This window comes from Solea senegalensis, linkage group LG10, assembly GCF_019176455.1.
Source record: "Solea senegalensis isolate Sse05_10M linkage group LG10, IFAPA_SoseM_1, whole genome shotgun sequence".
Lineage (NCBI taxonomy): Eukaryota > Metazoa > Chordata > Actinopteri > Pleuronectiformes > Soleidae > Solea > Solea senegalensis.
In genome coordinates, this window is record NC_058030.1 from 20,807,991 (window position 1) to 20,831,643 (window position 23,653).

The 23,653-nt window shown below is 38.6% G+C and overlaps 3 protein-coding genes across 5 annotated transcripts; all 3 read left to right on the forward strand.

The window, feature by feature from the left end:
• Nucleotides 1–915: 915 nt before the first annotated feature.
• Nucleotides 916–11,509, forward strand: sinhcaf (SIN3-HDAC complex associated factor). Of its 2 annotated transcripts, none has more exons than XM_044036612.1 (6): nt 916–974; nt 5,705–5,832; nt 5,915–6,014; nt 7,318–7,441; nt 8,330–8,480; nt 9,234–11,509. In XM_044036612.1, exons 2-6 carry the CDS (start codon nt 5,705–5,707, stop codon nt 9,565–9,567), a joined length of 837 nt encoding a protein of 278 aa, XP_043892547.1. In that variant the 5' UTR covers nt 916–974; the 3' UTR covers nt 9,568–11,509. The 2 variants fall into 2 exon arrangements, with proteins under 2 accessions (XP_043892547.1, XP_043892546.1); XM_044036611.1 differs by having other exon boundaries at nt 934–1,088.
• Nucleotides 11,510–12,095: 586 nt separating this feature from the next.
• On the forward strand, nt 12,096–14,940 carry kxd1 (KxDL motif containing 1). Of its 2 annotated transcripts, none has more exons than XM_044036617.1 (5): nt 12,096–12,268; nt 13,009–13,120; nt 13,638–13,790; nt 13,865–13,911; nt 13,997–14,940. In XM_044036617.1, exons 2-5 carry the CDS (start codon nt 13,023–13,025, stop codon nt 14,251–14,253), a joined length of 555 nt encoding a protein of 184 aa, XP_043892552.1. In that variant the 5' UTR covers nt 12,096–12,268; nt 13,009–13,022; the 3' UTR covers nt 14,254–14,940. The 2 variants fall into 2 exon arrangements, with proteins under 2 accessions (XP_043892552.1, XP_043892551.1); XM_044036616.1 differs by having other exon boundaries at nt 12,097–12,268; nt 13,006–13,120.
• Nucleotides 14,941–15,451: 511 nt separating this feature from the next.
• LOC122776198 (endoplasmic reticulum-Golgi intermediate compartment protein 2-like) lies at nt 15,452–21,543 on the forward strand. The gene is made up of 13 exons (XM_044036609.1): nt 15,452–15,857; nt 17,127–17,235; nt 17,583–17,629; nt 17,751–17,818; nt 17,943–17,983; nt 18,457–18,558; nt 18,658–18,750; nt 19,490–19,545; nt 19,657–19,755; nt 19,834–19,931; nt 20,024–20,186; nt 20,703–20,782; nt 20,891–21,543. The coding sequence occupies exons 1-13, from the start codon at nt 15,752–15,754 to the stop codon at nt 20,945–20,947; spliced, it is 1,119 nt and encodes a 372-aa protein (XP_043892544.1). The 5' UTR covers nt 15,452–15,751; the 3' UTR covers nt 20,948–21,543.
• The last annotated feature ends 2,110 nt before the right edge of the window (nt 21,544–23,653 follow it).

A 23,653-nucleotide genomic window follows, 5' to 3' on the forward strand; every position in this document is an offset into this window, starting at 1 on the left:
ATGCACTGCAGGCTCATGCACTGTTACATAACTGGACACAGTGACGGCATAAGCCGCTATGACCACAGAGGGTGCTCCGAGAGCACATGACATGTTACAAGAGAGCCACTTGTAAAGCATTACGTAATCAATCAAAGCTTAGTTGTAAAGCACTTTCCATGTTCAAAAAAGTGTGTATCTTCTTCATAAATAAACTAAATTCACAGATACTATGGCTAGAACAAATTATTAAAACATCCACACAAAGGAGATGACAGCACCAATGAGAAAACACCAGAGACAACATAAAATAAATCATAAATAAGATGAATCAAAATATGACATGTTGAGATTATGATTGCCATTATGCGCATGCTATTAATTAATAAATGTGCAATCATAATTCAACATCTTGAAAACTACTCAAATTCTGCTTAGGTTCCCCTAAAGGTTTGCCTCCCCCCTAGAGGTTTGGGCCCCACAAAGGCTCGGGCCGGCTCTGACAGGCTTCACAATGGCACCAGTGCCTGTTAGTACTGAGCTGACCACTGGATGGAGTCTCCGTGTTCCAGCTGCTGTTTATTCACGACTAATCTGCTCCGTAGTCATGCAGCTGAAATCAACAAAGCGCATCGACGTGTCAGACGCCTCCTAAAAAGCGTGTGGGCCTCCAGACTGGCCATCTGTCGCTGTGTAGTAAAAACCACAGGCCCCGCCCCCCTGCTTACATTCTCCAATGTGCCATAGCAACGGCGGCCGAGCCCCCTGTTCCCGCGCAATGTTCCCATCCTTATAAGGGCAGCAGAGCGCAGACGCACGGTTACGTCATACGTCGTTTATGTAAATGTCTTGATTGAAGAAAAAGAGAAAAAAAGAAAAAAGCCCCCCCTGCTCCTGCTCGACTCTGAAATGGAGGTGTGGATGTGACGCATGCGCAGTGCGTCCACAACTATCCAGTCCCGTCCACAGGCGCAGACATCAACAAGAGAGAGCGGGTGAGTGATACAGATACACGGCTGCATTTTCACAATAGTCGCATCGTAACGACGCTGCCGCTGCTGCACGGACAACAAGCACTTTGACGCAGCTTTACAACACCTGCAACAAAGGTAAAGGTGGAAGCTGCTTTTTTTAAATAATGTTTTATTTGTTTTCTCGTGAAGCTTTAGAGGAGGTTAAAGTCGAACTGAAAACACGCTTCGACTTGTATTAATTTATTTTTTTAAGGCCTGCGTGCTGCTGAAGCGACGGACTGGTCAGTTTGTAAACATTTAAAGTAAGTGTAGAAGATGTGAAAAGAAGACAAGTGTGTGTTTAAATGGAGTCAGAGTGGCCTTGATGTGCAGGCTCTTGTTATTACTGGCTGCTCGAGTGCGTATGGATGTTGGGAGGAAATCACTCCTCCTGCATCGCTGCCTAAATGTTACTAAAGTGTGTTTCACTGCGAGTTTTCCGCTCTGTAACATGTTCTTATGTGAAGCTTTGTGGTGCCGTGAAGCTGTAGTGTGTGTGTGGAGCGTGTGCAGTCTTACTACACAGCTACACCGGCGTAACGAGACAACTTAGGTCTGTGACTCTCACGCCCACTCGGAGAAGAGATGCATCTGAGCACGCGGCCGCCGCCGCTGCTGCCGCTGTCAACAAAACAGCCAAACAACTGTTTGTGTTCGCCCAGCGATGCACGGGCTGCATTCAAAGCCCTCTTTTACCGTGGAAAGTGATATAAAAGGCGACTTTATCAAAAGCGGTGGCTGTGAACTTCGCGCACATGCACTTGAAGGCGGACGGGCTGTTCGCAGTGACTCCGCAATAACAAAGAGTTAAGATCAAATTACACGTTTTTCGGTGAACAAGCTTCACCTCGGAGCCCGGAGCGAGCTGCGTCTCTTTCAGAAAGTGTTTGTTTCAGTTTAAATCTCCACACGAGACCGAGTGTGGAGTGGGAAAGTGGGCCGTCGTCGAGCCGTTGAACAGTCATCATAAAATGGGTGCTGCGCATGAAGCAGGCAGGTCGTGTGGCATGCCATGCTTCCTCGCTGGAGTGGGCGGTGAAATTGGCGACTTGCACTTTTCTCTCGGTGAAATAACAGCGCTTTTTTCGATGTCTTGTTTTATTTCAAAATGCGGAAGTGTCGTTCGGGGAGACCGGCGCCGGTTTCGAGGACATTTGTGCACTTTCTCGTGAATTTAAATGCTTTTCGCAGGGAAATCGCATCACACCCCCTTCGCCACGCTACCTCCGCCTTTCAAGTGTGTTGCCATGTTGCGTTGCGTCACGTACTGTATTCTGCTGCAGAGATCGTCTGTAGCTGACAGAGGACGCACTCGATACTTGAAACCCATTCTTGAACTTCTCACCGTCTAGTTAGGGATGGTCAATTTGGGCAGAACATTATGACGATAAAAAAACACAAATCTATCTATCCATAGTGAGGACGTGAGATATTTGCACCTTGGTGGAAAAAAACCTCTAAAATCAGTTCATTGTGACAACTGATTATTTTAAAAAATTATGATTAATCAGTTAATCGGGTAGTCAACTTGTTTGGTCCATAAAATGTTGATCTGTGTTTTTTCAAACCTCCAAACTTACTTTATTTATTTATTTGGAATTTAATTGAATTTTGTTAATGTTATACTTGCCCATAACTATTACAACATTTATTATATCAGATATTTCAGACACATGTGTGATGATTACATGAGATGCGTTTAGACGGAATGAGATGAGATTCAAACTTATTTTGTTTTAATTATTTTTCAAATTAATATGGAGCAAAGAAACAAGCAAATATTTACATTTATTAAGCTAAAAAACCTTGTTTTAATTACAAAAAATACTCAAACCGATTAGTCAATTCATTTAAATAAAATAATTGATTAATAATTGATTTGATTAATTGCTACAGCTGTAATTTGAAATATTTGACTTACAGTATATCAAAATATACTGAACTTTGTTACACTAACGTGAGGAAAGTTTCATTGCTTGTGTAAAATATGTTTAATCTCTATTGACGACATAGATTCCTCCACATAAACTGTAGATTAGGACATCAGCATTATTTACAAAGTAGTTGTAAATAACAATAGTACATTGTAAAGTGTGTACGTTGAAATCAGGAGATTGGTGTGTTATGCATATACAGTATTTATTATTATTAGGGCTACAACAATTGATTAGTTTATTACTAACTTAATCATCAGCTATTTTAGATAACTAAATCAATTGTTAGTCACTTTATTACAAGCTATCTGTATTTTTATTTTTTAAATGTGACTATGTCCTAGTTTCTTAGCTCCATCTAACAAATGAAAACAATTGTTTTGGTTTATGGACCAAACAACTAATCGATTAATTGAGAAAATAAACAACAGACGAATTAATTATGTCAATGATTAGTTGCAGACCTAATTATTATAGACTTTCAAATATTCATGCTCTAACCACCACTGGCACTGACTTACTTTCTGATGTATTTCTCCTCTTGTGTCCAACTTCACATGATCTCTGATATAAGCGTGGGAGTGGGAGGTCTGTGATTGTTGCGCTCTCTGGCTGCTCTCTGTGGCACCGCACTGCCAGGAGACCCCGAGGACGGATGGCAAGAAAAAAAAGGAAAAACCAGTCTGGGGGGCGCGGCTCGCTCGGTTTTTTTTGCCGCAGTTCACATCCACATGTGCTGTGGAGAACACATTTTTGCCTAGCAACATAAATCTTAATTCCTCTGCATAATCAGCGAGTGCTGACTGCGTTTCCAGTCATTGCTCGGCACATTATCCTCCCATTGTGTGTTTGCATCTCTCTGGCACAACAAATCCTTGCTTTTTTTAGTTCGTTTTTGACCTCAAACAAATAAAAGCATCCTCTGCGGCCCAGAAACACTGACCAAGCACAAGCTCATGTTATAGTTTGAGTTTCCAAAAATGAAGCGTGCATTCTGTGAGCACAGCGTGATGATATGATCTGTCTGACATGCTGTCTGACTGTTGACCTACTTCCTCCATGTGGGTCACACAGCAGAGAGATGCTCCTCCGAAAATCTCTCTCTCTGTGGATGCTTTTGGCTTTTCCCTGGACATCACACTTGTTATATCAACAACTTTATTTATATATCACCTTTTTAAAAGAGTTTATGTGCTTTCACAAGCCAGGCTTAATGAAAACCGAACAAGAACCAGGAATAAAAGTGTAATATTAATGGTAATAAAGGCTTAAAAGGTATGAAATAATAATAAATGTCAAATACAAAAGGATAAAAGTCAGCTAGATAAATAAAAATAATAAATGAATGAATAGACGAGGTCACAAGAAGCAGAAGACACCAAGTCATTCCAGAGTGGAGGGGCCCTCACAGCAAAGGCCCAGTCTCCTCTGGATTTTGGATCAGCCAGGATGTCCCTGCCTGAGGACGTAAAGCTTGTTTCGGGTCAACATTTCTGAACTGTAGCCCGGGGCCGGACTCATACGAGCTTTAAAAGTGATCAGTAAAAACTTAAAATCAATTCTAAAATGTGCAGGGAGCCAGTGAAGCGCAACCAGGACTGTGGTGATGTGACAGTGTTTGTTAAAACCAGTAAGAAGCCTAGCTGCTGCAGTCTGGACCAGTTGGAGTTGGGAAGACTTTTTCAATGAGGGATTTGCTAACTGAATCCAGTTAATTGTGGTTTTATATAGTGCTGCAACTAAGGATTATTTTCATAAATTATGAATCTGTTGGAATATTTTCTCGATTGAAAATTTAAATTGTTGAACGGTCTTTCCCAAACCCCAAAATGATTATGTTTTCAAATGTCTTGTTTTTGTCCTCACACCAAAAAAAAGCAAGATAAAGGTAAAATCTTTATTTATTAATGCACTTATACTCACAATAAAATCCTCTCTGGTCTGACCCAGAAATGGTAAATAGTTTGAACGAATGCAGTGTACACTACACTTATGTATTCAGCTGCCTGCATCATCACCAGAACCCCCTCATTCCACCACATCACCCCTGTCCTACAACAGCTCCACCGGCCTGTTCATTTCAGAATTCAATTCAAAATCCTCCTGTATGCTTTTTAAGGCCATCATAACCTCGCCTCTATCCATATCTCTCCGACCTCCTCCACATGGCCACCTCCTCCCGCTCCCTCAGATCCTCCTCCTCCATCCACCTCACTGTGCCCTCCGCCCGTCTCAGCACCATGGGGAGCAGAGCTTTCAGCCGCTCTGCTCCCCATCGATGGCATTCACTCCCACCAGACATCCGCAACTCTTTGAATCCACACTCAAAACCCCCACAAAAGAGCTTGCTCTCTGTAATTTCACTCCATTATCCGTTAACTGTGTTGCCTATTTGTCTGTTTTGTATAATTGTTTGTCTTTGTAAAGTGTCCTTGAGTGTTGGAAATAAAATGCATTGTTACTCACATATTCATACAGCTCTTCTTTTCTATCACACATCAGTCATTCACAGTCACATACGCACAGCACAGTAGGTCAGGAGCAACCTGGGGTTAAGTGTCTGGCCCAGGGACACACTCATGTCAGGAGCTGGGGAATGAGCCCTCAACCTTTTGCTTGGAAGATAACTCGCTTCACCGCTGAGCCACGGCCGCCCCACAAGAAAAGAAAGTGCATTGCTGCAGGGAGGCAGTGACTCTGCAGCTCTGATGCAGATGTTGATCTTTTATTAAAGTCTGTCTCTCACTTATTCATGTGTTATTGTTGTCTTGCACACAGATGTTTGGCTTTCACAAGCCGAAAATGTACAGGAGTTTGGACGGCTGCTGCATCTGCCGCGCAAAGTCGTCGAGCTCCCGCTTCACGGACAGTAAGCGCTACGAGAAAGAGTTCAGGAGCTGTTTTGGGTAAGTGGCGCACACCGGAGCATGTGCTGAACTGTCAACTCAGTTTTTTCGGTGGTGAATAATAAGTGCATTTGCTTTACAGACTGAGTGAAACGCGATCTGGAGAAATCTGTAACGCCTGTGTGCTGCTGGTGAAACGATGGAAAAAGCTGCCTGTGGGAACCAAGAAGAACTGGAACCATGTAAGTTCATGTTATGGTTGCGGCAGTAAGACTGAGAGTCCCTTTAACTGCAATGGAGCAACTTATTAAACAATTGATTTGACCTTGGAATAGCTTCAGCTAAATCAAGTTAAACACATATTATGAAAGTAGGAAAATAAAAAAGTTGATGTTTGATATTGAGTGAAAAAACCTCAAGGAAAAGTTAAAAGGCCATTATTTTAATGGCTAATGTACAGCAACATTTAAAAGCTTAATACTGACGCATTATCATAAACAGGCCTTCATCAGGACGACACACCAGCAGTGAGATGTGAACAGGAAATAGGTATAGATCAAAGACAGGAAGTGACCACCACACTCATAACAAAGATGAATAAAAAACACACAGCTTCTTTCAAAGTATGAAACAGCATCAAGTAAATGGAAAAAAACAGAGACAAACATTTCTTTCTTACACTGTTACAGATAGATTTTATTTATATAGCACTTTTTATGAACTCAAAGTTCAGTCTTGGAAGAGATGAGATGAGTTATATATATATATGACTAGTTTAAAAGATATATAAGATTGTCAAACTGATGAAGGCCGTGTCACGTCAGTGCATATTTATTAGATATTGCTACGTCTGGGGTTTTAAATGCACTTTAATTGGCACAGCACAGACTGCCGCAAGCGAGGCTGGAAGGCAAGATGTACACACGGTCAGAGGGTCAGAGGTTTTTGCAGCACAATTGTTCCACAAAACCCCAAGAGTTATCACAGACTTGACAGCAGAGGCAGCAGAGAAAGCCTGTGGATCAGGAGAGGGGAGCTGCCTGGATGTGTGAATGCCTGATGAACCTCGACTGGGTCGTCTGCAAGAGGGTGTATGATTCTGAAAGACCTGAAAACACCCACTGACCCCAGTGTGCATGAGCGATGGTGTGTTCAGGAGCATCACAAAGATGTATGACACAACATACAAAGTTAAAGACACATTAAAACAACACAATTCTCCATCGCAAGGCATATTTGTGTGTGGTTTGCGTCTCTCTCTTTGTTTGACTTTCATTTAATTTGCGGGTTTTCTTTTCCATCTGTGTTTTTGCAGCAGTAAAAAGTTGAACTAGTGCCTGAATTTTTAAGTTATGCAGCCACAAATCTTGATCCGGTAACAAAACTAAGTGACGTGTTTGATCTGATCTGTTCACAGTCCTGTAATGAAACATATATAAAGCTTCAACAGAGAACAACAAAACATACAGCTGAGTCCCCACTGCACTCTTGAACATGAGACACTTGAATCATGTGTCATCCTCTCTTCCTCTCTCCTCCATGCAGGTGGTTGATGCACGGGGTGGTCCCAGCTTAAAGATAACTTCCAGGCCCAAGAAAATAAAGTCCATCTCAAAGAAAGCACGGCCCAGTCAGATCAGTCGGCTGCAAAAGGAGCTCAAAAGAAACAGTGAGTTGTGTGTTTTTTTTTGAACAATTACATGACTAGAACAAGCACCTGAGGCTGCTCAGCTTCCCACTGTGTCGTAGGCTCCCCTATCTGGCAAGGTTAACAATTGTTTTGTTTTGTTTTTTTAATCCTGTATCCTACCAAAATATGATTAATTCTTCCTGGGGCCATAACCTACATTCCCAGAAAATTTAATCCAGGGCCCAAAATCCCATTTCCCATTTTTACCCCTGCCCTTTGCCACATGGAACAGAGTTACAGGGGGTTAAACTCTGTCTCTGTAAAATGGAACATCCTTTCAAGAACATGACATGTCATCACCTAAGCAACACAGAACAATGAGATTTAACATAACATTAAAAAACAAAAAACATCAGCTGCTGTTAAATTGCTATGTTGGACTATGGACATTATTCAACATGTAATTCGAGACATCGTCTTCAATGTCCACATACTTGTGCACCAGTTTATGGTATGAACAAGAAACACAGACAGGTTTACTGGTGGTTAGCATAGTTACACAACTGCCAACAATTCATTTATTGAAGGTAACATTAGTTTCAAAAATCTCATAACCTTTTCCTTTTGAAGTTCTAGTTAGCTCTTATACTTCATCCAAACCGTTTACCTTTAACAAGACGCAGAACACTTTTCCACCTACACATGAACAGAGGGGTAGGGCTAAGAAGTAGGGGCAAGCGGTGATAGAGGAGTGAGCTCAAATCCGTCCTTTACTTTTTGAGCTGTGGTGCTCAATAACAGACGCAAAAGGTCAAAACATAACTTCTTTGGTGGAAGTAATTATTATTATTTCATTTGCTTTGTTTATCCCTCTGAAATAAACACACCACACACATGCAACACCTAACAATCTCCTCCGCCCAACAGATTCCGATGCTCACAGCACCACCTCCAGCGCCTCTCCAGCTCAGTCCCCCAGCTACAGTAACCTGTCAGATGACGGCTCCGATGCCGAACTCAGCCCGGGTTCCAGCCGCTCCCCAGTTTTCTCCTTCCTGGACCTCACCTACTGGAAGAGGTAAGTCAGAGGATGAAGCAGAGGCACAACAGTGTTCTACACATGTGTTTGACACTTTGTAGTACAGTGTCACTTGTCAGTTACCTCTTTAGGACATTTTCTGGCATGAACACTGAACTTGTCGGGCCCAGTAGCCCTTATGGAGACAAAACCTGGTCCTAATGAGGCAGAACGGATGAATTGTGGTTAGGTTAAGGTTAGTGTTTGGCATTAACTGGTTATGTTGGCTCCTTCAGTGGACACACCCCCATCGTCACAGAACAGAGAATGTTGCTGAATTTTACATCATTTGAAACCTAATTTTTAAACACAGCAACTTTTTAATCATTCAGATTTGGTTAAGTGGTTAGCAACACATTTTCATTTCCATTTCCAGCAATTTACACACACCCCAAGTCCCAGAGTTAAGCAAGCTCGACTCTTTTTTTCTACTGAGCACCAGCTCATCCTCACCATATGTGGTCTCCACCTGTGATACAACTGTTTCCTCTTCCTTATAATTCCTTCACTTAATCACACTATGCTGGTGTGAATAGTAGAGATGCATCAAAATCACCTCTGAATTATTGCATGTCATGCTGTTAATTTGGCAACAAAATTTGCCATTTTAAAGCAGTTATACACTTATAATAACATACGTATGGGTAGTATATATAATTTTTTACCAATAAACCCTCCTAAATGTTACATAGTAGACCGTCAAAGCTGTTGAACCATTCATAAATCAGTCATCTGCGTCATGTTTTTGTGTAGGCAAAAAGTCTGCTGTGGAATAATCTACAAGGGGCGCTTTGGGGAGGTGCTCATCGATCCCCATTTGTTCAAACCATGCTGCCGCAAAAAACAGCGACAGCAGCAACAACAACAAGAGGAGGAGGAGGAAGACGAGGAGGAGGACGATGATGAGGAGGAAGTGGAGGTAGAAGAAGGCCAGGCGGTAATGGAGGTCATCGAGCAAAACCCCCAGATGGAAGAGGAAGTGAAGGAGATTGCAACATGCGAGGAAAATGTGGAGCCCGCGCAGCTATGTGTCACCATGACAACACCTCCATCCAGGAGTGCGGTGGTGGCCGAGGAAGGGTGGTAAAGTGAAAAGCCTTCCCTTGTACACATCTCTGAAGAAGTCTTGGGGTGCTGTGTTTTCTCTTTGAGCACTTACAGGAAGAAGCCGCCTCAGATTGCCTTCAGTCACAAAGCAGCTGAAAATCCTTTGGTCTTCTCCATAATATTGTTGGAGGTTTGTTTATCATGTTTGAACAGTAACTTATGGACTATTGTGTTTCCACTTTGTCTCTCTCTTTGATTTTTATTTGTATTTAATATTCTTACCATGCTGAAGATGGACCATCATCTGTGTTGTTGTTTTTGATCGACTCGTACTTTAGATAAATGCTGAGGCTCTAGTTCGCTGGTACGCGCAAGAGATTTTATTCCAAAACGCAATAAATCCACTCACTTGCAGGAAAAAGGTGCTACTTGAAATTCATCGCTCAACATTTCAAACATACAGCTGGACTCGCTCTCACTGTGGATATTTTCTAAGTGTAAGATGACTAATATGATATGATAATACGATAGTTTTGCTTTCTTTTGAATGGTGGATATCTCGTTTTGGAATCAATGACACTTGACCTCGACCAAGCTCACGGCTGTACAGTAATCCTTGTTTTAGTCTCTTTTCGCTTTGACATCCAATCCTATCAATATGTTTGTGTTTGTAGTCTGGATTAGCGCCCCTGTGGGGAAATGTGTGTGTAGTCCCATTTAAATAAGGCCTATTCACAGCTTCAACAGCAAATACACCAGCCTTAATTATGTGTTACAGACAGTGCTAGTGTTCATTCTGGATTGGTATCAAGGAACAAAAAGGGACAGTAGATGTATTTATCTCGGCCTGAGCAACACAGTGCATTTTGCATGAATGGCAAACCACTCGTCCAAAAGACCTAATGATCTGATGCATGAGTCTCCTAAAAATTGCATGGCCTTAAATAGACTGTAAATCTTACTTTTATTTTTTGGATCCATTTCTCTGAGGTTTTAACTTATTTTTATATGTAAAAAAAAAAAAAAAGAAAGAAAAAAAAATAGAAAGTGTCTTTGCATAATAATAATGATAATAATACACACAATACAACAGCAAAACACACAATCGGTCTATAGTCACTCAGCAATATCAATCACAGTGTTTTCTCTCATTCCCGGTCAGTATATGGTTAAAGACTTTATACACGCTGAAATTCTATGCCATTGCCTCTTATATACCACAAATGTGTTGTGATATATAGCCTAATATTACTTTATTTATCTAATGAAAGCCAAAGCACATTGAAATTCACCCAATGTCAAATCAATGCAGGTTTTCTATGGACACTTGTGCTTGTCCGATGTCATTTGTATGTATGTTTATGGTATTATAAAAACCGAACACTAATATGAAATTTCATACATGTGATGTTGTAGTTGGGAGCAGAGGGTGTGTTCTGTACATAGGGGGTGGGTGAGCCATATGGCTCTTACATGGGTTTCATTATTTATTTATTTCATATTTATTTGTATCACTGCGCCGCCGCTTGGAGGTGTGTACTCCTTTGAACTCTTCTCATCTTTAGCTTATGCGTAGCATGGTGGTTTTTTTTTTGTACAACTGAAATTGAACGTAATTCTCAAGCGGGCTTTCTTTAAAGTTTCTTTGAATTACCAGCTGTCAATATTTGTGAAATGATGTTAAGTATTTATTTACTCATCAGTTGAGTTGCGTGCAGCCTAACTTATTATGTGTCACCATTTTGGATCTGTATCTAGACTGAAAATAATGATAGATTGCTACCAAACTGTACTTTGCCCTTGTTTAGCCTGTAGCTTCAAAATGTTTAAGGACAGTAGGATACCTAACTGTAGACTTGCATGTACTGTTGCTATGCATTTCCTTAGCTTACTAGTTAGACAAAGCAGTTTTGTATTTTTTATACATCATGTACTTTTTTTACTTGTCCCTTAATAAAAGCAATTTTGTGAGTTTTCTGGAAGCTTGAAGTCGGTGGATTTATTGATATGAGTGGGTCGATGAACATGAACTCATCGTGAAAATTCAGATTCAGTCCACTGAGAAATTGCATTTTACGATTGTTCGTACAGGTTCTATTTATATATGTGTATATATATATATATATATATATATATATATATTTATATATGTGTATATATATGTGTATATCTATATATATATATATATATATGTATATATATATATATATATATATATATATATATATATATATATATATATATATATATATATATATATATAAATAAAATTTCACATCCAAATTACCTGCATTTTAATTTAGTAAACAATGTATTTTTGAATGAATTTGGTGAATTTTACAGCCTGGTCTTAGTCCCACCTGCAATACCCGTAAAAGACACCAGGGGGCCACGGTCAACACTTTGCGGAGCAGCAGCAGCAGAAGAGAAGAACACAGTTTATCCAAACGTGTTGCTACTATCAATATTTAATTATTATTATTATGATAAGTAAAACTATTGCCAATTCAGGTTCGTATACGTTTGTAATGTGTGCCATTTTAAATAAAAAGAGGGGGAGACACCGGAAACAGTGGTCATATGACAAGAAGTAAAAAAAAAAACACGGAAGTGCTTTGTTTTTGTTTTATAGTCCGCTGTCAGATGAAACATTAAGCTGCAGATAACATCAAACATCAAATATTTATATAAATCAAATGCAAAGAAGCAGAAGTCGACAAACAACCGTCGTTGTTTTTCAGGTAGGTCATATGAATGTTGCTGCTACGCTTGTTGTGGTAGCTTTCAAGCTAACAGTGTAATCAATGGTTCCTCCCGGCTTCCTCCCTGCTGAAGTGTTTCATCAACCTCTATGATTAAAATATGACAGAGGAAATGAAAAGCTTCTGTTCACTGTTCCTGGAGAAGATGATACGTGTAGTAACAGACTTATGGGAATAATGAAGCTTTGTGTGTGTTCATGGTTTCACTGTTCTGATGGCGTTTATCTTTGTGATATTTATCAATACTATTCTTTTGTAAGAGCTGCTGGACTGTTGACTGTTTTTGATTTAGCTGTATAGTTAAATTATTTATTGCATGAATAATTATATGCCTTTCATTAGAACTTAGAACTTTAGGTCTATTTGTTTATGTTTTGTTTTTACTCTTTGTTATTATTTGTCTTTGTGAATGTGTATTTGTGTTATTTAGTCATAAACAGTATGCAGAAATTCAAGCTTGTAAATGCTGTTAGAAGCATGCTTATTTTTAGAGAACTAATACAGTTGAAGTAGTAATGCAGTTGTAGTTCACACATTAATGCATGTGAATATATTTGATTATTTTTTTCTATAGACCATGAGGCCGAAAATGTTTTTAATCCTGGTTTAATCCCTGAATTGTAATTAAATCATATTGTGAGGATTTAGAGATAACCAGCCCTACAATTACTCTCACATTTCACTCTGCACTTCTTTTTTTCCCCTCACACTTTTAGTAGTTGTGATCTTCATCATGGTGGAGCCCACAGCATCTGGTGTGTTCTGCAGCAGGATGCTGAGCATGGTCAACTCTGAGGATGTTAATGCCATCATCCAGGCTCAGAGACACATGTGAGTGTCATGTTCTGATTGTTTGCACCATGTGCGTTTTCTGCTGCCTTATATTTTTTAAATATTAATCATACTGTCAATCAATCATGAGTGATGCTGCCATACCAAACTTTTAGATGTTCCACAGACCAGACTGAGTTCTATAGGCATTTTTGATTACAGCTTCTACACATGTCATTGTTTGTGTCTGATTTTATTGTGCTTTTTAAAATAAAGCTATATATATGTATGTATATATATATATATATATATATATATATAAAAATAATTTTGTCAATAGTGCATCTACCTGTGAGTGCTGCTTGAGGCTGAGTGCTGCTTGAGGATCTAATGCGCTCATGTTTTTAATTTTTTATGCCATTTAGGGAGATATAGGGCATATTTTTCAAAATTCTTTTTTCCACATATTGATTTCATACATATAAATGTAACTGTTATTATTTATTATTATGTGCGTTGCTCCATGTAAGTGACGCCTGAAGATCCTTGTTGTTTTTCTGCATTAATGTGTAAACAGGCTTGACCGCTTTGAGAAAACTAACGAAATGCTGATCAACTTCAACGGGCTGTCTAACGTGCGACTGCAGCAAATGAACGAGCGCTTCTTGCTCCACACCCGCACCCTTGTGGAGATGAAGAAAGATCTGGACAGTATCTTCAGGAGAATCAGGTAAATACTAATCCACCAGAGCAAATGCACACACCAACATGCTCTCTGGTTATTCACCTCTTCTACTTCTGCAGGACACTTAAAGGGAAGATTTCAAAACAGTACCCAGACGCCTTTAGCAGTGAGTTTCCTCCCCAATTATAGTCTCATATTAACAATAAAGATTACCACAGTTTATCTACATGTCATATTTGTTTCTCTGGAAGATGTCCACGAGTCACCTATCCTCGAGGACGACGACGATGACTTTGACCCAGTTCCTCCCAGTGTTGCCACAACAATCACAACAGCCAACTCCGAGCAGAGCACAGAGTCATGTGACACAAGTCCAGATGTGATCTCACCAACTGTGAGCAGATGCTCTGAAGATCTCTCTCAAGAGCCGCCTGACACGCCCACTTCTGACGTCCTAGAGACAGCTGTCCTACAGGACGAAGGGCCTGACTCGGTACCTGCAGAATAGAGTGGACAGTTTGTCAGTGATTTCACTCACTTGAAACCAAGCTTTAACCTTAAAACTATTCTAGCAGGAGGTCATATTGTATATTTGAGCTTGTGTCAATCTCTTTACGATATTTGCTAAAGTTTCCATTTGTTTTGATGCTTGATGTTAGAGGAGGCTATGAACTGTCCCTGAGGCTGCTGGAAATATGTTTGCTTCTCCTACATCTGCACAGCACTAAAACCAGGCAGATAATGTTTGAAGCTACATAGTATCTCACTATGATTATATATCTGTCTTACTGACTGCAAACCTGAGCAAAAACTCCTGTTACACTCCTGACTGAGGGAAGAAGTCTCACATAATGTCTCTTATGATGTCACTTAAAAGACAAATTGTAGTAAGGGTGTGTCATTAGCTGATGTTAATATTTAATACACCCCTCTTAAATCTAGGGGTATTAATAATTTCAGCACAGTTTTTACCTGATACGTCTCACTCTTGCCAACAACTTGTGTCTGTGCTTCCCTCCTTTGTTGCAGGAGGCTAGAATTTAGGTTAATTGTAAGTTACCTGTGTCTCTGGAGCTGTCAGGAACTATTTAAGGACTCAGTAAATGTGGTTTTCGATCTGGAAACCAGATTATGAGAGTAAATAATCCAACCAGTCATGTTACTGCTCATTAAAGATGTGGATTTGGTTGTCAAAGATCATGTCAAAAATAGTCTTCATTTGTTATTTCTGTTATATTTTGGCAGTGTGTTGTTGAAACTGTTCCATATGAAGAGAGTAATTAAGCAACACTCTTGTTGTGGACATATATGAGAATCACAGCTGTCAGTATTAATTAACAAAGCTACATTTAATAGCTTCCATGTAATGTGACTAAATGTGCCTAATGCTAAATGTAATTTTATACTAGGCAAACAGTCTGTTTTGATTATTAATATTGAAAGCAAACAAACAATCAATGTGACTCCAGTAGCACCATGTTTGAAGTTTTTAAGGAAGTTTCTCTTTATCCATGTGCTCTCGCGGGTTTTCCTTATTTTTTCCTCTATAAAAAAACTTAGTTTTTCTTCTTGTATATGATGTGATGTAATTGTGTTGCTATCGTATTTTTTGGCAGTTCAGAATAAAGTTTATTTTAAAAGTAATGGTAAATCACCACCAGAGGGCGCTAAGTAAGAATGAGAATAGTTTTTCCAGACAGCCGAGGTCACACGACGCTGACGTCACCAACAGTTACCGGATCTCATTTTCTGTCGTTTATGTTGAAATTTAGTACAAAGCATTATCGCTTAGCACAAAAACAATGTGTTTTTGTTTCTTTTTGACCACAGACATGGTGTAGTCTTCTAACCAAGCTACGGCTAACGGCTAGCTCAGTTGTTGTCATGGTCAACACGTAGAAGACAAATGTATGACTGAACGTCAGCGTAACGGCATCTGTCCTTTAAAAAGCTTCCACTTTGTGTGAAGCTGAAGTCCCGCTGCTACTGGTGCTGCTGCTGCTAATATGAGGAGGCTGAACAAGAAGAAGGCTCTGACTCTGATGAAGGAGTTGGACGCCTTCCCTAAAGTTCCTGAGAGCTACGTGGAGTCTACAGCCAGCGGTGGGACAGGTAGACAGACACACACACACACACGCATTCGTAGTGATGACACTCAGACATAATGCATTCTCTTGCCCCTTAGCTTAACCTTAACTATCACAACTATATGCCTAATCTTAACCCTTACCTAATCCTAAAATCAAGTCTTAAACCTCAAAAAGCCCATTCTAAGGCATGACAGAACGTGAGGACCAGTCAAAATGTCCTCACGAGTTGCTGTGGTTAAGCTGTCTGACACTCTTATATATGAGTGCACGTTTTCATGCACATTTTTGTATGGGAAAAATCCTCAGCTATGTTTCAGAGACTTAATAACTGGACTTTGGGCTGAACCCTATAAAGAGAGTTATCTAGAAGTTCTGAACAATGATAATAATAAAGTGTGTTCAGCATATTTATGTATGGATATTAGACTTTTTACAGTGCAGCTTTTCAAGATTCTAGACTCTTTATTATCATGTATCAGGCAAGTGACAAACAACATTTCTGCTTTTCGAGTTCCATGCCCTTGGGCTTGTGTCACTCTTTCCATCTTTCAAAAACATTCAACATTCAAAAACAGGATATGTGAGTTTTCAGTGCAACCATAGCGTGAGACGATGATGGTTTTTGTATAAAGATCACCGAAACAAAACACATTCACCATGTCTAATAACCAATACTGTAGTACGCATAAATGTGCTGAACACACTTTATTATTATGTGACATATGCTCTACATCTATGAGGCATTTGATATTGTCTGTGCAGAGTTTTAATTACATCTCAAAGTTGATAATTATGTCAGTTAAAAATGCCAATATGTGACTTTTAACTGTACAGTAAAAATGTCTGATATCCAGTAACTAGTAGATGTCAATGTGCTGAAGAACAAAACCTTTTCATTCTTATTCAGGACTTTTAGAGAACTCTCTTTATACAGTTGCCCCCTAGAGTAGTTCTCTAAAACATAGCTGCGAGGATTTTCATTATTTTTCCAGTGCTTTCAATTGTGAATTCAGAGACACGGTGCTCTCAGTGTTTCATTTTGAACTGCTAATGTTAATGCTGACTGAGAGTTATTTCAGTTTATTTTCCATAGAAATAAAAAACTACAATGACAACCGAGCATCTAAATCTCAGTGGTGAACTGAAAATAGTGTATGCTGAAGCTTATTTACGGCTGAAGCTTATTTATTATTTTACAAAATCAGGATTATAGTGACGACTAACAAAGTAACAACAAATTAACAATGTTAGATTGTGACAGTACTAGCTTTAATGTCCGTGTCCTCTTCAGTGTCTCTGATAGCCTTCAGCCTCATGGCTGTACTTGCCTTCCTGGAATTCTTTGTGTACACAAACACGTGGATGAGGTACGAGTACGAGGTGGACAGAGACTTCACCAGGTGAGAAACAAAGGTCACTGACTCAGCTTTGCACACACAGTTGTCACTTTCTCACTAAACAATAATCATGATAGTTTTATTGTTCAGCTAACTGATGAATTGATTACTAAATCAACTATTTTTTTTGCTTACTCAAAGATTTATTGATTATAAAAAGAATCATTAGTTGCAGTTCTGTTTAAAATAATAGGATCACCAGCTCTAGGGACCACATCCTCCATAAATGACTGTTTCATTAGACAAGTTATACTATGTACTATACTATGACTTTTACTATTATAAATGGAGGTTTTCCTTCTGATCAGTAATAACTAAGTGCATGTTCTGCATTTGCACTCCTTTTCCAGTAAACTGAAGATAAATGTCGACATCACAGTTGCTATGAAATGCCAATGTGAGTACAAAAACTTCAGATTTATGTGCATCTCAGTTCTAAAAAGGAAGCAATCATTCTAATTGGTTTGGGAGAGTATTATCAAACAAGTGTGTGTGTTTGTATGTATGCTTGCTTGCAGATGTGGGTGCAGATGTCCTGGACCTGGCAGATACCATGGTTGCATCCGATGGTTTAATATATGAACCAGTAAGTTACATTTTGTACGATTACCTCAGGAAGTAACAAAGATGAGGAGCTGAAAAATCATTTGTGTTTCAGTAGTATAGTTTCTTTATTCTCGTCTGACAAATTGTTCTTTTATATATTTCAGGTCAACTTTGAACTCTCACCACCTCAGCGATTATGGCACATGTAAGATTCAGTTTACCTGAAACTCCCTATAGGAATATGTTGTGTTATTTTGAGTTTTGTCTCTGTAGAGCTGCAACTAATGGTCAGTTAATCTTATAATTACCATCTTGATTGATTGTTAAACAGTTTTTCTATGAAACACACAAACACAATCGTTAAAAATAGAAATATAATTGCTTTATTATATCATTATTTAAGTCGGAGCCACAGCATGTATAAAAACTGACTAATGCTTCACACATAAGTTCTAATTTTCTGTTGATCAGTTATTCACTTCAACTGTTCGTTGTTGCAGCTTTAATTTAGTAAATTAAACTGACTTCAAACTGTATTTGTTGCACACACTATACAGTCCCCTGACGTATAGGTACACAGTGGTGTTGATTGTTTCAGGATGATAGTGAGTCTTTTTTTCATTGTTATGTTTGTCACAGACACATTGTTTTCTGAACTTTTCTGTCCCTCACTGTCAGGACTCTGCAGCACATTCAGGAGCGTCTGAGAGTGGAGCACTCTCTTCAGGATGTTATCTTCAAGTCTGCAATAAAAGCAGCTCCCCTTGATCAAACTCAAAGGTACCAGACCGTGAAGTGATCACAATGATAAACCAGGAGGTGTTTCTTTTTAAATTCTCTTCATATTGTGTTTTCTCTTCTTCCCCCTCCCTCCCTCAGTGACGACAGCTCCACTGTCCTCACTGCCTGCAGGATACATGGACATTTATATGTCAACAAGGTGGCAGGAAATTTCCACATCACCATTGGCAAGTATGTATCCACACAGTTATGAACATGTGCATGACATAAGGCCACAACTAATAATCATTTTCATTTATTTTTGAAATTAATCGATAATGTGTGTGGTTGTAAAAAATGTGTTGTCCAAACTTAAAGTTAACTTAAACTTAAGATATTCTCATGAAGGAAGTCTGAAAATATTCTCATTTATGAATCTAAAATGACTTAAAGATTAAAAAGATTTTTGTTTTCTCTTAGACCTCCCAACCGACAAACAAAAGAGTTGGTGATTAATTAAGTAATCGATTAGTAATTCATTCATTGATCAGTTGTTGTAGCCCTTTATAAAAACATTTTGTACTCATGCAGAAAAACACAACTGCCTTATTGACTCTTATTGATAAGCGATGATAATTGTGTGATGTTTGCGTCCCCAGACATCAGACAAGTTGACAGACATCTTTTTAAATATTATTGCCACATTGGATTGTAGTATCTCCCTTCCTTTCAGTAAAGAGGGTCCAGTGTATCCTACGCTAAAGGAAAAGCGAAGCAATGAAGGTGTTTTCCTTAATGTTAATCATATTCAAATAACTCTCATTATTGTTTTAAACTGAGACACTTGCAGGTTCCAACACTGAGTTAGGAAACTTTCTAAGCAAGATTATTTGGATGCTGATAAGTTAGTTCCCACTTTGGTGTGACTGTACAACTCTGCAGTGCCAGCCAGTGTGAAAGCCCTTTCACTGACCACCTTTGACCTCCACAGATCCATCCCACATCCCAGAGGCCACGCCCATTTAGCTGCTCTCGTTAACCATGACAGTGAGTTTATCGTTTTTAACGAAAACCTTGTTCTGCACGTTTGAGTCTTGTCACACTGTGGCCACGTGATGTTGAAAGTAACTGTTGTGATGACTGGGTGTTTTGCTGCAGTTTATAACTTTTCTCACCGGATTGACCACCTGTCCTTTGGGGAAGCGATCCCGGGGCTAATCCACCCACTGGACGGCACAGAGAAAATCTCTGCCAATCGTACGTCTCCCTGTCGCCAAACACAAATCCATTTTTTTTGTTTGTTTTATTCATGGATTTTCTGTGTTTTCTCTCCAGCCAACCACATGTTTCAGTACTTCATCACCATCGTGCCAACCAAGCTGAACACCTACAAGGTTTCCGCTGACACACATCAGTACTCAGTCACAGAGCGGGTAGGCGTTAACGTTGCTCTCATTTCTCTGTTTTTGTTAAGCGTATTATTGATGAGTATGTTGAATGTGTTTTTATTCCTGTTCATCTGCAGGAGCGAGTGATAAATCATGCTGTAGGCAGCCACGGAGTCTCTGGGATCTTCATGAAATATGACATCAACTCACTCATGGTCAGAGTCACGGAGCAGCACATGCCCTTCTGGCAGTTTCTTGTCAGACTCTGTGGCATCGTTGGAGGAATTTTTACGACCACAGGTAGACGAGCTGTTTGCACCAAGTACCGAATGCACGTTTAAATGACCTCACAGGAACTTTATGGTGTTTTTACCAGGACATTTTTGCATTGTTTTCCTAAAGTCTGGGCAGCTGAGTGCTTTAAAGTATTTCATTAAACTAAACTTATACAGAATCAACAATGGTTAAGTAATCCATTTCCATGAAAACATAGTTTTTAAAGGTCCCACATGCAGCTGCATCATCACACAAACAAGCAAATCAATTTTCATAACTCAATGATGATGATGACTCTATGAAATCATGCATAACTACTGGTATTCTCTTAATTTGGTGATGATTTAGTGAAGATTGTAGAAAAATACTTCAGGCTATGGAAGTACACATTATGTCTTATATAGCTTTATACTGCTTGGGAAAAAGCTATAACTCCTGTTTAATGGGTTGCTTATGCTTGTGTGTAAAATGCAGACTTACACTTTGACCCAGAATCCTGTGTTATAGAAAGGAAAAGCTAACATCTGTTCTCGTGTACAGGTATGCTCCACGGTATTATTGGCTTCTTGGTTGATGTAGTTTGCTGTCGTTTCCACATGGGAATCTACAGACGTCTCAAGGTGAGAGGATCAGTGATTTTCTCTGAAACCTGTCTGCTAATTGTCGAGGGAAATGTAACTTTCCTTTGGTGTCATCATTGTTAATCTTTGTGTGTTCTTCTTTCTCAGGAGACTCCTCTTGATTTACAGGCAGACGGTGAAACCACGGCACCTACACAAAGTTGAAATCACGACAAAAAACAGATCGAGTTCACCATCTTGGCCAATTCCACTGATGAGTGATGAGATGCGGGTGAAATGTTTACATGTTGTTTTGTCAAATGCATCCTTGCTTTGTTCACAGATGTGAAAAAATGTATTTTTAGTATTTTTTTTATTATTGAATGGGTGAGAGAATCAGTCAGGATTCAGGATTATGATCAATACCTCCACTAAGTTTCTATCATTGTCACTGAAAATATTTAGGTTGTTATTGTGTTGGCTCTCCCGTGGTAACACACTCAGGTGTTTTCTCTAATATGGGGCTAATTCAGACTTTCCTCTGGGTTATAATAATGTTTTATGCATACATCAATTGACAGATGAGGTTTAATCTTGTGAGGGATGTTTTTTTGTGATTCATTTGTGTTCTTTGGTGACTTCAAGTTGCAAAGAGGTTTTAATCTGCTAATGAAGGAAACATCTTTGTATCTGTGCAGTGGTGGAGGAGTAGGGTGTCTAAACTAGAAGATTTTTTAAATGGTTCCACAGCTGTGCCTGTGTGTGAGTGGATGTTGCAAATATGAGGCTGATTTGTTCAATAAATTCCTCCTTCAACTCCACATGGATTCATTGTTAATATTATTACCATTGTCTCCAGTAATTCTGACCTACTGTCACCCAGAGCTGCTAGAACCATTGTGTGTATGAATATGGAGAACTGATGTAGCCTTCAGTCAGCATCAAAACTCAAATGATGTTAAGCTTGTAGCCATTGTGGGCTACTGTAAAACCTGACCTGACTCCATTAAACATACATTTTAGAAAAAAAACTTGTTTAAAACTAGAAACGTCATTATTTATTTGGAAAATAAATGGAATTCACCTTTTTCTACCTAATTTGAGTCGGCTCACTGGGCTTCTTCTCTGGGAAGTCATAAATTAATCAAGCATAACATTAGACCACTAAAACCAGTTTGTCTGTTCAGTAATGCAAGTAATGACTATCATTTGACACCGTAATCAAGAAATAATAATGAGCTTTACTATTTTTTTCTTTTAAAACAGTAAATTTCAAAATGTGTGGCTAACAATAATTATATTTTAGTATATTTTAGTCAATGTATAGTATGTCGTTCAAAATCACCCAAAAAAGTCCAAAATCACCCAAAAAAGTCCAAAATCACCCAAAAAAGTCACACTATAGTATGTCATTCAAAATCACCGAAAAAAGTCATAGTATAGTATGTCGTCCAAAATCATTCAAAAACGCCATAGTATAGTATATCCTCCAAAATCACCCAAAAAAGTCAGAGTATAGTAAGTCGTTCAAAATCAGTCTAAAAAGTCAAAGTATAGTATGTCCTCCAAAATCAGTCAAAAATGTCATAGTATAGTATGTCGTCCAAAATCAGTCAAAAAAGTCATAATGTCGTCCCAAAATCACTCAAAAAAATCATAGTATAGTATGTCGTCCAAAATCAGTCAAAAATGGCATAATATAGAATGTAGTCAAAATCACTTAAAAGTCATAGTATAGTATGAGTCTAAAATCAGTCAAAAAAGTCATAGTATAGTATAGTCAAAATCAGTCAAAAAAGTCATAGTAAGTATGTCCTCAAAAACAGTCAAAAGTCATAGTATAGTATGTCCTCCAAAATCAGTCAAAAAATCATAGTATAGTATGTCACTCAAAATCAGTCAAAAGTCAAGTATAGTATGTCCTCAAAATCAGTCAAAAAGTCATAGTATAGTATGTCCTCCATCAGTCAAAAGTCAAAGAAATAGTATGTCCTCCAAAATCAGTCAAAAAAGTCATAGTATAGTATGTCCTCCAAAATTAGTCAAAAATCATATTAAAGCATGTCGTCCAAAATCAGTCAAAAAAGTCATAGTAAGGAATGTCATCCAAAATCAGTCAAAAAATCATAGTATAGTATGCCGTGTAAAGTCAGTCAAAAAAGTCATACTAAAACATAGCCGTCCCGAAATCAATTCTAAAAAGTCATAGTATAGTATGGGTCCAAAATCACCCAAAAAGTCAAGTATAGTATAATAGGTCCAAATCAGTCAAAAAGTCATAGTATAGAATGTCGTCCAAAATCACCAAAAAGTCATAGTATAGTATGTCGTCTAAAATCAGTGAAAAAAGTCATAGTATAGTATGTCGTCCAAAATCAGTCAAAAAAGTCATAGTATAGTATGTACTCCAAAATCAGTCAAAAAAGTCATAGTATAGTATGTCCTGCAAAATTAGTTAAAAAAGTCATAGTAAAGCATGTCATCCAAAATCATCCAAAAAAGTCATACTATAGTATGTCGTCCGAAATTAGTCAAAAAAATCATAGTATAGTATGTCGTCCAAAATCAGTCAAAAAAGCCATAGTATAGTATGTCGTCCAAAATCACCCAAAAAAGTCATAGTATAGTATGCCGTCCAAAATCAGTCAAAAGAGCCATACTATAGTATGTCGTCCAAAATCACCCAAAAAAGTCAAAGTATAGTATGCTGTCTAAAATCAGTCAAAAAAGTCATAGTATAGTATGTCATCGAAAAATCAATCAAAAATTCATACTATAGTATGTCCTCCAAAAACAGTCAAAAAAGTCATAGTATAGTATGTCCTCCAAAATTAGTCAAAAAAGTCATAGTAAAGTATGTCGTCCAAAATAAGTCAAAAAAATAATAGTATAGAATGTCCTCCAAAATCACCCAAAAAAATCATAGTATAG

Excerpts from the sequence above, each read along its gene's own strand:
- sinhcaf (XM_044036612.1), top strand. The coding sequence starts at position 5,705 with ATGTTTGGCTTTCACAAGCCGAAAATGTACAGGAGTTTGGACGGCTGC. Across the intron at positions 6,015-7,317 it reads CCAAGAAGAACTGGAACCAT|GTGGTTGATGCACGGGGTGG; the intron begins GTAAGTTCATGT and ends TCCTCCATGCAG. Across the intron at positions 7,442-8,329 it reads AAAGGAGCTCAAAAGAAACA|ATTCCGATGCTCACAGCACC; the intron begins GTGAGTTGTGTG and ends TCCGCCCAACAG.
- LOC122776198 (XM_044036609.1), top strand. The coding sequence starts at position 15,752 with ATGAGGAGGCTGAACAAGAAGAAGGCTCTGACTCTGATGAAGGAGTTG. Across the intron at positions 17,984-18,456 it reads CCTCAGCGATTATGGCACAT|GACTCTGCAGCACATTCAGG; the intron begins GTAAGATTCAGT and ends CCTCACTGTCAG. Across the intron at positions 19,546-19,656 it reads TGCTCTCGTTAACCATGACA|TTTATAACTTTTCTCACCGG; the intron begins GTGAGTTTATCG and ends GTTTTGCTGCAG.
- kxd1 (XM_044036617.1), top strand. The coding sequence starts at position 13,023 with ATGGTGGAGCCCACAGCATCTGGTGTGTTCTGCAGCAGGATGCTGAGC. Across the intron at positions 13,791-13,864 it reads AGTATCTTCAGGAGAATCAG|GACACTTAAAGGGAAGATTT; the intron begins GTAAATACTAAT and ends CTACTTCTGCAG. Across the intron at positions 13,912-13,996 it reads GTACCCAGACGCCTTTAGCA|ATGTCCACGAGTCACCTATC; the intron begins GTGAGTTTCCTC and ends TTTCTCTGGAAG.